The sequence below is a fragment of the Hyaena hyaena genome, unplaced genomic scaffold, assembly GCF_003009895.1.
Source record: "Hyaena hyaena isolate Hyena2069 unplaced genomic scaffold, ASM300989v1 scaffold_367, whole genome shotgun sequence".
Classification (NCBI taxonomy): domain Eukaryota; kingdom Metazoa; phylum Chordata; class Mammalia; order Carnivora; family Hyaenidae; genus Hyaena; species Hyaena hyaena.
The window spans coordinates 1822722-1837675 of NW_024081002.1; the positions used below are offsets into that span (position 1 = coordinate 1822722).

A 14954-nucleotide genomic window follows, 5' to 3' on the forward strand; every position below is an offset into this window, starting at 1 on the left:
TTTTTTATTTTTTTTAATGTTTTATTTATTTCTAGGAGAGAGAGAGAGAGCGTGAGCAGGGGAGGGTCAGGGAGAGAGGGAGTCACAGACTGAAACAGGCTCCAGGCTCTGAGCTGGCAGTCAGCAAAGAACCCGACGCGGGGCTCGAATCCACGAACCATGAGATCATGACCTGAGCGAAAGTCGGACACTTAACTGACTAAGCCACCCAGGCGCCCCGCCGTGCAGAAGCTTTTTATCTTGATGAGGTCCCAGTAGTTCATTTTTGCCCTTGATTCCCTTGCTTTTGGGGATGTGTCAAGTAAGAAATTGCTGCGGTTGAAGTCAAGGAGGTTGTTTCCTGCTTTCTTCTCCAGGGTTTTGATGATTTCCTGTCTCATATTCACGTCCTTTATCCATTTTGAATTTATTTTTGTGTATGGTGTGAGAAAATGATCTAGTTTCATTCTTCTGCATGTTGCTGTCCAGTTCTCCCAACACCATCTGTTAAAGAGGCTGTCTTTTTTCTATTGGACGCTCTTCCCTGCTTTGTCAAAGATTAGTTGGCTATACATTTGTGGGTCCAATTCTGAGTTCTCTATTCTATTCCATAGGTCTATGTGTCTGTGTTTGTACCAATACCATACTGTCTTGATGATTACAGCTTTAGTAGAGTCCAGGATGGTGATGCCTCCCTTTTTGGTTTTCTTCTTCAATATTACTTTGGCTATTCGGGGTCTTTTGTGGTGCCATACAAATTTTAGGATAGTTTGTTCTAGTTTAATATTGAACTTTTACACCTCTTCCCAAATGGCCTCAGTATCTTTGCTAACACATTTGGCAAGAACCAGTCCCTCCAGGACCCTACTATGCAAGAGAAACTCTTATGGGCTCTCTGAGTGTCTATCGTTTCATGGGAATGTGTTCCCTGCTCTCAGGGACTTATGGTCTAATGGCAAGATAGATGGTAATCTTAAGTTACAAGTACAGCTGTGGGAAGTGCTAGAGCAAGAGGTACATGGCAAGAGAGACGTGATCAAGCTATGAGAAAGAGACCAGCTCCAAGACAGTCACAGGTGAACTCAGGTCTGGAGCCAGTGCAGGAATTCACCAGACAGAGCAAGGAGGAAGAGTGGTTTTCTGTTCCTCACTGCATTTGCTGTCAGGGAGGTGAGAGAACAAGTGGATTGAAGCCTGTTTCCACCATCAGCTACTCCCCTCCTCCATGTTTAGCCATCTAGCCAGGGTAGTGCCCTGATGGGAGGTTATCTCTAGGTCCCATTTTCCAAACTGCCCTTGACACATTTTCCAAAGCTCTAAGAAAAAAAAAGAGAGAATTCTAATTAGTCGAGTTTTTGAAGTGGTGCCTGCCACTGGTGGTAGAATGCCATTTGTCTTCTGGTGCAAATGTGTGAAGAGCTATAGCTGGACTTGGTTCTTGTTTGCCTTCTAAATTCTTGTCCAGATATGGATGGAGTTGGTGGAGGCAAAGCCAGAGATGTGTTCACGAGCAAATCTCTGGGAAGCTCCTCCTTCAGGCATAACTTGAAGTGATTTACTAAAAATGAGCAATCTAGCATGATCTCCACTTTATGTCATCCCATCCCCACCGTAACAACCCCTTAGGATGGCCATTTTCTTGGAGACAGTGAGATTCAGCGAAGAAGGTTTATATAGGGCTTCCATCCACAACATCCTTAACTCCACTGAGATAGATGCAGACTATATGGCAGAGTAGATAGTACCTGAGAGGATGAACTAATCTGGGGGCCTGTGACAGATGTAAGATGAAAACCTTCTTAAAGATGAAAACCACAATAATTGAAAGCATTCTTATCCTGGAGTGGTGCTACACGAAAACAATATTGAAACTTACTCAAGGAGGCTGGGTGACTTCAAATTGAAAACCTAATTTTGTTGAGTTTATGAAAACTAGGTTGGTGTGGACCATTTCTTTGCAAGAACATCAAGGAGTGGGCTGGTAGCAGGCAATGGCTGTGACAAACGTCAGTGCAGGATGATAGCTGAAAGCCTTGACAATAGAGGTGGAGACTTTATGTCCTTGGGCTAATTTGTTCAATGTCTGTGCCTCACTGTCCTTGTCTGTAAGTGGGGATGACTGGGTTGGGGTAAAGATGAACTGAGAGAGTACATATAAATAGTAAAACATGGTATTGTTATCAACTATGAAGATGTAATACTTCTTCAGTAAATGTGTTTAAGGTCCAGAGCACTTTCCAGAGTGCCATAGGAGTTACCGCACAATCCCCTTAGGCTTCCCTTCTAGAATAACTGGAATGGCCTAGCCAGTATATATGGGCTGGTTTGATGATACTGGTTTGTTTTTATACTCAAGCTCCTCTTCAGTCCCTCCTCACCCCCACTAGAGCAATAATGTATGCAATTTTCCAAATTTACACAATAGTTACTCCAGAAGATTTGGGGCAATGGTTGAGTCTAGAAGGAAAGGGACCAGCTCTCTTGGAAAGTGACTAGGTCTTTGGTGGACTATCTTGAGAGACCTCTTTGTAGCTTTTCCTGGTTGGTCCATTTTGATGGCTCAACTATCTTGGACACTGGTATCCAGTGTTAGAGACCAGACTATTTCTGTTTCCTGGAAAACAAACAAGTGGGAGCTCTTCTTTCCAGGTATTTACTGTCATTCCCCAAATAGCAGCTGACATCATCTACAACTCTGTGGTTGATTGATGGAAGAAAGCAAGTGGGTCTCAATAAATCTGTGCAAAAGAGTCTGTTCAAACTGCACAACTAGCACCACCAGAGACAACCTCAATGTTCTGTTCAGTGCTATGGCTGAATATTGTCAGGACTCTGAAGCTCAGAGCTTCTGAGTTGGGTGCTGATTGACTCCCATGTGACTAAGCAAGATACCTGGAACCAGACAATAGGAATTGTGTGGTGTCATCTGTACTGTGTTTTGAGTGGAGAACTCTCTCAGGCATGTCTGTCAGCGTGTCCTGGAGTGTGGGAGCAGGGATGGCATGTCAGAAATGAGGTGGGGATGTTCTGGTGCAGAACACCTCTGTTGAAAGAATGCTCTAGCTTCCTGTTTCCATCTTGAATTGCTTCTCCATCCCCAGGGGTATGCAGCCACATGGCCTCACTGGCCCTATTACTGGGCCATCAACAATAAGAAGCAGAGCAGCTGGAGAAGTCCAGTGTGGACTCCACGTTCAAGGTGTTGAGACAAATGGTGTGGTTCTCAGGCGTCAAGTCCCCTCACTGGCCTGTTGGTTTTGCTAGACAGTCAAATCTCCAAACCCCCAGTTTCTGCTCCCAGCAGGACTCACATTTACAAAGAGTCTGAGAAGTTTATCAAATGCCTTAACTTTCCCTGTACCAGGAAGTTAGAAAAAAGGGGATCATGGAAGAAAATGTATTAGAATTTATAATAAGATTTTAAACATAACAGGTCTCCTGTGTGAAGTAGATTTTGATATATCAGCATTAGAAGAAATAAAAGTGTTCCTTCACATGTCCTTTTAGCAAAATGAGATGGTCCAAGTTCTTGCTACAAAATATCACTGATGAAATCCTTTCCACTGAAGTGGGTGAACACACTATATTTCGTTTTTATACTTAAAATTATATTACTGACTCCTTGATTCTTGAATTAGAGGAAATTCCTCTAGGTTATCATCATTTGAAGGCTCAGAGTCTGAGATTTCAACTGTAGAAGTGATTTCACCGTTATCGTTAGCATCTACAGGGTAGCTCTCTATCCCTTTACATTCCTCTTCCGACTCACCTAGTTATTGTGAAACATTTTCCTTTGTCAGTTTTCTTCTCTTTGTCATTGATAACAAGCAATGAAAGGTTCTGAATTCTTAATTTCATTCAATGAAAGTCAAAGCATCCTACAAAGACAATGTCTCCAATCTTTTTAAAAAATACCCTCTTGAAAGCTACTGTGATATTTGGCTCACTGAGAAATGGTGACCCATTCCATTTTTCTTCTAGATAATGTACCATTCTCTTCATCTTTATTATAGAACTCTTTATTATGATGTTAATAACTAATGAGTAAAGGTGAACCAATTCCTCAAATGATAAAATAGCAAAATGTTTCAAGATATAGGAAAAAAGGCAATCACTCAGAGCCCATAATGTACCTTGGACTTCTTAAAGGATCCAGTGAACCCATATAGTGCCTATAAGAATGAGTTTTATTCTATTTACTTTTAATGAATAAATATTCTTTTTGTCCTTAGGAAGACCTCTAAAAACATAGAAAGGTCATGACATAGCAATCCTCACAAATAGAATGAGATCTGCTCAAAAAAGAAACTCAAGAACTAAAATTGAGTCTGATGGACCCTGAAGGTATCCTTAGGGCTAATCTGAAGTGGAAGGGCATGGGTTCTCTAGATGTCGGTTTTCTTCAAGACAGACTAAAAATTTCACAGGATATGGGTCAGAAGGAACAGGATACCTGATGCCAAAATAAATACTCATTTAGGGGGCCTCTGAGTGTCTATTCCGAGCACTGACTCTACTCAAATTTCAGACTGGAAGAAGGATTCAAAGGGTGTCCAAAATTCTTGACAACCAGTCTAAACTACCTTTTCTTGTCCAGCCCTTCTTTCTGCGCACAGATTACACTATAAATTGTAGTGTAAGTGGGCAGGGTAAAGAAACATATACTTTATTCCACCTAAAATGATCAAACACCCCATATCCAGCCCACTTGTAATCTACTATTGCAAAACCCCAAAACACTTTGCAAGAACATTACTGGCCTACAGACCCAAGAGTGAGCCACAGCGCCCCCTGGCATGATTGTAAGGTAATGCTCAAGCCAATTTCTGTGACTGTATATTTATAAACAGCAGAACCTCTGTTTCAAGGTGGATTTTGTTTCTATCTAGATCTGTGGAACCCCTTGACTACAGACTATGGTAAGGCCGTTTTTCTTTACTTGTCTTCCTGGGGTTTTGCTCACTGGCTGAGCCAGCCAGTTCCGCTCCTGCTGCTGCCTGCTGCTGCTGTTGGCTAGTTGAGGCTAAGTGCAGTTCTGGCCACAGGGCAAGTACCTGCCCTTTAGAATGCAAGGATGGAGAGGGAAGGATCAGGGGATGCTGAGATCCTAGGCATGTCCCAGATCCATACTCAGTCAGTCTCATCTATCATTCTTCTTCCCTCTCTCTGCTTCTTGGTCATTCACTGCATGAAATTAGCTTCAGCTTGGTGTCAGGAGAGATAGGCAAAGAAAACTCAGTGCCTCTTTGTAGTGATAGTTATCTTGAAGACAGCTAACATCTCCAAAGCACTTTCTATGTACCTTACACAAAATTATTTTCATATACCAAATGAGTTAATGTATAAAAAAATCACTTAAAATACTGCTTGGCACATAATAAGTGCTCGACTAATGCACACAGCAAGTGCTGCTATCATGAAAATCTTTCCAACACTTTGAGGTAAGTAGTATTATTATCCCCAAGTTACAGATGAGGAAACTGGGGCACAGTTTGGTCACTTGTTAATAGTTATACGTCTAAGGCCACATGGTGGGGAAGTGTCTTGGCAGAAATTTGAACCCAGAACAGGTGCCTTTACCTCGGTCCGCTATTGTTACTAAATCTACGCATGTTTCCTCAGCCTCTGAGCAACTGTGCACACTGCACTGAATTTGATATGCCATCGTCCTTGATGTGCTCACTTAGGACAGTGGAGTCTGCAGTGGGGCTCCTGGCTCTGCTGAGGCCAATACCTGTCCTTTCAGAACCTGCCCTGAGGGTCTAAAAGTGGTCTGTGAGGGGTTAAGGGGAGATTTTTGGTGATTGACAACCAGTAAAGGGAAGATTGAGGTCAGGGAGACTGAGAGATCTTCTGCAGGGACATTCACAGCAGGAAAGGCTGAGGAGGCCTGGAATGCACCTCTAGAATACCCTAGAAGCAGCTCGATTGGCCTTTCCTCTCTCTTTGCTGATCCCTTCTTTTACAATGACCACAGCAACCACTTGCCTTCTTGCCTTATGTCCCATCCCACCCTCTCTGGTCACTCCCTGATCACAAATTTCTCATAACCACAAACCAACCATTGAAAAGCACATCTTAGACTCAGTTCCTGCTGTCACGATGTTGGGCTGGTTGCCTCGGACTCTGCTGCCTGTTTTCCTCGCATAGTCAGGGCGGTAGTTCAGCAGGATCATGTCAGGCAGGAACATGGTGCCCATGACGGTGGCACTCAGGCTCTGTCAGGAGGCTCAAAAGGTGCCTTGACACCCACTCTTGGAAGAATGACATCCAACACTTGACCCTGATCAAGTGGAGAGTATATTGAGGCACTCTGAGCAGGAAAGTGAGTTGAACATTTCCACATTTTATAAAGATAAAACTTGGGACATTCTGGGGAGAGACCGGTCAATCCTGTCAGCAGAAGAGGGGGCCCAGACCAGAGTAAGCACTCCATAAATGCTGTGGAATCCGTCAATGGGATGGATGATAGGGAGGGGCAGAGGGCAGGAAAACCCACTGGCAGGGCCCAGGTTCAGGAGAAGGAAGATCTAGTCTAGCAAAATGGTGGCAAAAATAAAAGGAAAGACAACCCTATTGATAAGTTGGATACAAGAGGCACAGACGAGGGGGAATCAAATAGAGCAGCCAGATTGCCAACACAGTTCACATGGAGCACGGTGACTCCACGATTGAAGCAGACAAAAAAGAGACCGTGTTGGGTACCAGACAGTGTGGGGTGAGGGGGTATCCAGAAGGTCACTGGGAATATTGGTCTAGAGCTTGGCTGGGCTTGTAAGGGTTGATCGGCACTGGAACAGTGGCTTTGGGGGCCCCTCCTCCTGAAAAGCTCTCAGAGCACATGAGCTCATTCAGGGGGAAGATAGCATGAGAAGAGGGCTAAGACAAGGTATGGCTGAGCAGCGATATATAAGGTGCTGGGGGAGGAAAAACAAAGGTGAAGGAGATAGGGCAGCAGTCAGAGGAGGGAGAACAGGGGGTGCTGGTGAGTGAAAGCCAAGGGGGCAGAGAGAGTGGATGAAGGCTTTCCACTCTTTCAATGCAGGTTTGCCACTGAGGCTGGTAAGCGGTGGTGACCGGTGTCAGGGCCGCGTGGAGGTCCTGTACCAAGGCTATTGGGGCACCGTGTGTGATGACAACTGGGACACCCAGGACGCAGATGTCGTCTGTCGGCAGCTCGGCTGTGGCCTTGCGGTGTCGGCGCCAGGCGGAGCCCGCTTTGGTCAGGGCTCAGGGAACATTCTCTTGGGCTCCGTATACTGCTCAGGATGGGAGCCCTACCTGTCAAGCTGCTCCCACAGCGGGTGGTACAACCATGACTGTGGCCACAGGGAAGACGCCGGAGTTGTGTGCTCAGGTAGAGCTGACCTTGCCTTGGGTGGTCACCTGTGCCACTTGGATGACAGAGGCTCCTGCTGACCTCTACACCACGGTGCATGACCACAGCACTTTGCAGTTTACATGCGTTAATCTAAACCATGTCTTATTTGATGTTAGAGAGCAGGTTCCTTTTCACAGATAAAGAAATGGAGGCTCAGAGAGGGCACGTGACTTGCCTGGAGTCCTAAAGCTGGGAAGTGGTAGAAGTGGTTTCAATCTCAGGCTCCTCCAGAGTTTGCCAATGCAACACCCAGGGGTATCATTCTGATGATCCCTGGCCTGGGATGACCAAATACCTTCCTACGTAGCACTTCCTCCTCCTTTTAAAGTCAGGAGAGAAGGACTGGGGGTTTCTGGTCCTTAAAACTTAAATCTATACCAAAATCAAACACAGAAGTAACCAGTATATTCTCTTTATTAGGGATTAGATGACAAGCAAAAGATATTTTCACTTTCAGTGGAAGAGAGAAATTCTCCTTGACTCAACTTAGCAAATGCCAATGCTGAGTTTCTCCTTTGTTCACAGAGTGCTGGTAGGTGTTCAAGCACCAAGTGGTCTTTTAATCCACAAAGAAACTCCGAGGATATCACTCAATGTGTCCCCCAAAGGGAGCTTCCTAGATAAATTATTCATCTTTAGAGTGACCTTTGGTATTTTCTATGTGGACTGGTGTGTGCACATGCCACCGTATATAGGAAGTGACCCTGATAATCCAACCATCACTTGAGAATGGCTTCCCCCAGAGAGTGTGGGCCTCCAAGCAGTCACTTTGCAATGGTTTGTTTCAGCATTTAAGGGTGCATCTTTGAAAAAACTGCTGTTATTTGTACTTGGGGCCACCTCGTCAGGAGTATCTCAGCGATGGTGGATATTTGTCATTTAAGGCTGTGGGTAAGCTATAGAAATAGGCAGCTTGTATTGGAAATGTGATCTTGTAAATCAGGTGGGGCTGTTCATCGACTGGGTGATTATTTTGATGGACACAGTGGAGGCAGAGGGGTGGGAGGATGGTGGCGGGAGCAAGGAACATCGCTGGTGGCATTCCAGCATTGAATAAGGACTGAAAAATGACAGAGAGATGAATTCTGTTTTGTGAGGAAGAAATATAGCCTTTCAGCAGTGGGTGGGGTTTCCGGATCTCTGCATGCAGCCCTTATTTCAGAGCTAAGGAAACACAAGTTCAGCCCTTCTCAAATGAGAGCCAATACTGATTACCTTTTCTTTTCTCTACTCTGTAGCTTCTTTGTCTTCCACAGAGGCATCCCAGGAAACAGCTGTGTCAGAAGGTAACATTTTTGTATGGGATCTCTATGGGCTCATTACCTCACTGCACCCACAGGGCCATCTCTGATCCAGAAGTGGTGCAAAAGGTGTAAGAGAAAGGGGTGCTCAGCTCCGAAGAGGAACCTGAGAATAAGGCTTCGGGCCTAAATGGATAACCCTTCCATGGACCATGTCCCTGAGATGGGGGAGGGATTGACATGCATAGGCACTTCCAAGGAGTTCCAAGGTGGAGCTTGGTGTCTTGCCTCCAGGAGGGTCCTGTGGTCCTCACCACTGCCTGCTGATGCCTGGACAGGCTGGGGTGCTAGGTCTTTGGCTGTAGGGCCTGGAGAGGCAAGTGCAAACCTGCTGGGGTAGCATCCTCGCCTGCTTGTGCATTTTCCTGAACCCATATCAGGCGACCTTGGTTCCTTCTCAATATAAAGGAACCGTGTTCCTTCAGCTTATGGGCATCAGAGGTCCCATGCACTCCCCTGGGGACAGCTCCTATGAAAGAGCTGGGAAGTAGTCAATACAGCTTGAGTTCCTGGCCACCTGGGCTTTGGGAAGGAAAGTCATTGACCATAACCCATGGGAAACATTGACCCTAGGACTAGAGAAGGATAGCCTTCACATAAAGGCCCCTGACTAGGAGTCAGCACGGATCAACTGGGAATCTTTTTTTTTTTTTTTATATATTTTATTTATTTCTAGGAGAGAGAGACAGCATGAGCAGGGGAGGGTCAGAGAGGGAGGGAATCACAGACTCTGAAACAGGCTCCAGGCTCTGAGCTGGCAGTCAGCACAGAGCCCGACGCGGGGCTCGAACCCACAAACCGCGAGATCATGACCTAAGCGAAAGTCGGACACTTAACCGACTAAGCCACCCAGGCGCCCCTCAACTGGGAATCTTAATGGTACACATAAGGCATTTCTGTTCCTCAGGCACTATGCTTTCCTGTCCCTAAAGGCCATAGGCTGAACCCTTACTTTACCTCTTTCTCTTCCCTATGATTAAGGACACAGATGTCACCAGAGCTGAGGAGGACACTGGCTTTGTTATAATTTAGCCATGTCTCTTCCAAAGATTCTTATTTGTAGCAGTTATAAGAGGAGAACCTGCTCCTCTCTAGCGTGGTTTCCTCTGAGAAACTGATAAGTTCTCTCGTACAACTAGTCCACTCGAGTGTGCAGGCGAGGGACTGGGGGCTTAGATATCTATGACACAGGACTGCACATAGGACTTACATAGAGATACTCTTGCCAGGACCTCCAATGTGGGTAGAGGTGGGAGTCACACTTCCTCTAGACCAAAAAGGCCTCATGTAGAAGCCCAGTAGGGAGTTCAGAAACCAAATTAATGCTTTAGTGACAGTGGGTTAAGAGGAGCAATCAGGTCATCTTCTCTTCAGGTCCCAGCACCAAGTAGGCTCTTGCTGGGGCCTTGGACAAGCACCACAGCTCCTTGAAGCTATGTAAAAATCATAGGTTTAAATCTGTAATGTTACTTAATGGGTAAACATCAGAAGCATTTTCACTAAAGCAGAAAACAAGGCCAGAATGGCCTTCACAAACCCTGTCATTTAACACTGTGTATCAAGAGATACTAGCCAATACAATTAGATAAGAGAAACCAATTAGAAGCATAAGGATTAAAAATTTTATTTTTGCATCTATCTCCTGGAGCCCTGCATAGGTCACATGTGGGATAATCAGAATCAAGTTCCAAAGGTTAATAAAGAGAGATTCCTTCCAAAATAGTCTTTTAGAATGAAAGAGCTTGAGGCTAGACATGTTTGTTTCTTTTTCCAAAGTCACATAGCAAGATGAAATCCAGGTCAGAAATTATGTTTCCTGAGCAGTTTCTACTTTACTTTCAAGTCCTTGATTCTCCTCAGATGGACCTAACTTTACATTTTCTGGGATTTTTTTTCCCCTTCCTTGTATAATCTATCTATGCAGCTAGAACTACCGTGGATACTGAGACTACTGGTACAACAGGTAATGAATAATTTTTTTTGGCTCCTTTTTGGTCAGTAATGATGCCAAGTATATACACAGGTTTCACTCTTATTCAGGAAGACTTCTAGGGGGTGGGGTAAGAAGGAGTGTTGTGTGCATTTAGCATAAAGGAAGGTCCCTTGTGACTCAGGGCCCAGCTTGAGTTGGAGCTTCCTTCATTGTCCCTCCCTGGTGGGTGGGGAGGAGTCAGTGGGAATATGAGATCTAGGAGCCTTGGTGCCTTGTGCCAGAGACCAGTGGGATCAGTCTCTAGACTATGGTACCACCTGCTTCATCCCACAAATCTGCACTAGCTTCATCCATTCTAGCCCCACAGACTTGGCTATGGAGCCAGAAGGAGCATGTGCAAAATGCTCTCTAACCCAATCTAAGAGCCCAAGACATATATAAGAACTCACAGGACATCCTGGTGTCATCAGATGAGAATTCTCCTCAGCATGGGATAGTCATGGATATGCTGTCCCAAGAAGTTGAGCTGTGTCCCTGTTTTGCTCAAATGAACAACATGTGGATAGTCTTTAAGCCCTCTCCAGGATACAGACTATGGTGCGTTTACTTCCCCCTGAAGTTCTAGTGGCTTGGATTGGGGAGAGAAGTCACTGTCCTTTTAACCTTGAAGAATTCTAACTTGTGATACTTTACGAGTCCAGCTTAGTTAAAACTCAGTGACCTTTACCTATTATGAAGCACTCTGAATATAATAGATCCTAAGACTTTGTTATTTGTGGCATCATAAAAGAGAAATGTTATACCTTCATTTAGGGCCTGAATTGGGTTTGGTCCTGAGGCTGGTGAGTGGTGGTGACTGGTGTCAGGGCCACATGGAGGTCCTGTACTGAGGCTCCTGGGCACCGTGTGTGATGATAACTGGGACACCAATGATGGCAATGTGGTCTGTAGGCAGCTGAACTGTGGCTGGTCCACGTTGGCCCCAGGAGATGCTAGGTTTGGTCAAGGCTCAGGGCCAATTGTCCTGGACAATGTGCGCTGCTCAGAGCATGAGTCCTACCAGTGGATCTACCCTTACAATGTCTGGTACTCATACAACTGTGGCCATACTCCTTATGGACGCTGGTGTCATCTGTTCAGGTGGAAAGCAAATATCCCTGGCTCTCTCTCTGAAGTGGTCTTTGATGGGAACAAGCACACTACATACTACAAGGCCCACATATAGCCCCCTCTGAGATATCCTGTACCTCCTAAGGTTTCCTGGAGATAGAAGGCTACTGATGTATACTGAAAAAGAAAGGGTAGGGTGTGTTATTCTCCCCTATTAGGCCAACAGAAAAGAACCAATATTACTTTGCAGCAGCAATGGCATGGTTGGTGAAAGAAACCATCCACTCTTCAGTAGAAAGAAAAAAAGAGCCCCTATTCCTTCACAGTAGGATCATTACCCAGTACACCACCAATTTCCCAGAACCCTCCTTCTCAAGGCACAGATCTCGGGAATGTGGTTGGAAAATGCACCGTTGCTCCTCCATTGTCATATTATATTGGGTCATCAATGAAGCAAACTCGGAGAACAGGATTGCAGTCTACATTGTGAATTTGGGCAGGCAGTGAATAGCAGCTGGAAGTGGGGAAGGTGCAGGGAATAGCGGTTCAGGAGTACATAGAATGCTGAAGAACTACCTATGACTAAGGGGCCTCAGCTTCACCCCTGCATAAAGCCCAAGAAACCTTGTAAAGATGGAGAGCACTGCACCTGGGCTGGTGGAATTGGAGTCTTCCTAGAATAACTGCCCAGATACATTCTTGCTGTTCCCACACTGAGTGAACGCAATGATTTGGGGGGCCTGATTTGGGCAGGCAGGGTGGTGGCCTTCTGCTTGCTGGAAGGTAAGCTCTCAGACCTAGCAAGGCAGGCAATGGCAATGGGACATATGGTGGAGCTCCCAGAGGACAGAGAGATTCATGGCAGACCCTGGCTCTGTCTACTCAAGGGCATATGAAGGCCTCAGCTCTGGATGCATAGTCTGATAGTCTTCCAGTTTTGATCCATTTAGGGCACCGGTCACTTTGTGTCTAACCTCAAATTTCTTTCTCACAGCTGCTCAGTCCCAGTCCACAATACAGCAAGGTGAGTCCTTGTACCCTACTTGGAATGGTACTTTTCTTCATTCCCATCAATCCCTCTTCTTCCAGCTCTGGAAGAACCACTGTTATTTGTAGAACCTATGTACACCTTTAGTTCTCTCATGTCATGGGATCCCCAACAGATGGTTCTTAACCAGACCTGGGATCCTAAAGTCTCATATGTCCATCAATCCATAAGGTTTCATCTAGTGCTTTCAAGCTGTCGCAGGAGACAGCTGCCTGCAGGTTCAGGGAACTGGCCTTGTGTTATATGAATTTCAGCTGTAAGGCAATCTTGGCTGACATGCTGAGTGGGAGAATGGATGCAGATGACCAATAACCTCCTCTGTAAGGGACCTTAGGGCAGGCTAGATTCCCTTCATCGCTCACTGCTTTCAACACCCTCAGATTCATCAGGGTCACATGTGTATCCAAAGTGGCAGAGACAGTGCCCAGGGAATGGGAGTGTAATAAGTGATGGCAACATTCAGGTAATAGGATACTTGACTGGTTTCAACTCAACCCCCCATGTTCCTGACTCTTTCTGCCCAAACTTCAGAGCGTGGGAAACTGCTCAGACTACATGCCTCAGAGCAGAGAGGTGGCAAAGGCTTTCTAAGGGAGAAAGAACGTGCTAGGCTTAGAGATGGATGTGGACAGAAAGGTTGTGCTCTTGCATGACCTTCATCCCAAGAAAGCTGGCTGAGCAGGAGGCTTGTGTAGCACAAATAGAGCAAGGTGGCAGTCTGCAATGTGCAGTTGTCAGTGGCCTGCCAAAAACTCTTTTAAAAGACTGCTTTCCATGATGTCTAATTCTGGCCTTTCCCTTTGTCATCCCTTCCAGGCACCTGGCTCCCTGACTCCTCATCTGTAACACCAACAATAGGTAAACAACTCCCCCCCCTTGACTCATTGTTCTTCTAGATAAACTCTGGATTTGGAAGTGACAGGAGCAGTCGCAGGGTGTGCCCTTCATTATCTGTCCCTGTGTGTGTGTGTTTGGTGATAGAAAGAGCAGTCTCTCAGATCCTAGGTCTGATCTTAAAGGGGCTGGCCACCTGACTAAGGGGAATCATGGGCTGAAATTCAGTAAAGATGTTCCTGCGGGAGGTTAATGTAATCCTTGGAGCCCTCAGTAGTTCTGCTGGGACTTTGCTCATGGCTCCCAGGACATGGAGTGTAGCCTCAGGAAGAGAGGGCTACATGCTGGTACTGCTCCTTTCTTGCCAAGTTGCCATCATGTCCTGAGACTTTGCCAGAAACCAGCCAGGGCTTCCCAGAAGCCAACAAGCTACCCAAAAGAGCAGTATTCTTGGACTGCAACTGGTAGCTATGGGGCTCCATCCTGAGCATGCCCAGTGTGGTTTGGGGTTGTCTTTCTACTCACCTCAATTGAATCATAAGGTGCTTCTCTGCATCAGAGCATCCTTAGGCACAGGATGTATAGGATGTTTCCACTATTTCCCTGTGATGAAGATTAAACTCTGGGCATGTTCAAAGGTGAATGGTGCCCAGGGAACTTCAGCCACGAGCAAGCCCCTGGAGCTATAATAGACCTTAAGCCTGTGACCAGAAGATAGACATGGACAGCAAGTCTTGTTCTTTGTCCTTCTAGGGGATGAGACAGGTTTGGCCCTGAGGCTGGTGAATGGAGGTAACTGGTGTCAAGGCCGCGTGGAGGTCCTGTACCAAGGCTCTTGGGGCACCGTGTGTGATGACGACTGGGACACCAATGACGCCAACGTGGTGTGCAGGCAGCTGGGCTGTGGCTGGGCCATGTCGGCCCCAGGAAGTGCCCGGTTTGGTCAGGGATACGGGCCCATTTTCCTTGACAACGTGCACTGCTCTGGGCATGAGTCTAACCTATGGCACTGCCCCCACAATGGCTGGAACTCGCACAACTGTGTCCACGGGGAGGACGCCAGTGTCATCTGCTCAGGTGAGCCTCCCATTATTTAGTGTTTGGTTTTGGGGGTAACAGTAGGGAAGAGAGTGTTCACATTCTGATTGGCTCATTTGAAAGTATTTATAACATCCCTGTCTTCCTCAAGTCTCCTGATATCTCCACTAAAATCAGTGTCAGTTTCTGTCAAGCTTCCAGGTGTGAAGATGGTAAATTACGACAGGTGTCAAATTGCCAGGTCCCGAGAGCTGTTACTGGCCTCCTGTCAGTGCAACGGGCGCCAAAAGATCTGCCTACTGAATGGAGGTGTCTCAGGGATCCCATGGC

At 46.1% G+C, this 14954-nt stretch overlaps 1 protein-coding gene across 1 annotated transcript; it reads left to right on the top strand.

Moving 5' to 3' along the window:
* Nucleotides 1-6996: 6996 nt before the first annotated feature.
* Nucleotides 6997-14663, top strand: LOC120244104 (deleted in malignant brain tumors 1 protein-like; the record flags this gene model as incomplete). Its single annotated transcript, XM_039250443.1, is given in 6 exon segments — nucleotides 6997-7336; nucleotides 11408-11491; nucleotides 11494-11708; nucleotides 11710-11734; nucleotides 12699-12755; nucleotides 14340-14663. Coding segments are annotated over 6 exon segments (1045 nt in total), but the record flags the coding sequence as incomplete, so codon positions are not given.
* Between the last annotated feature and the right edge of the window lie 291 nt (nucleotides 14664-14954).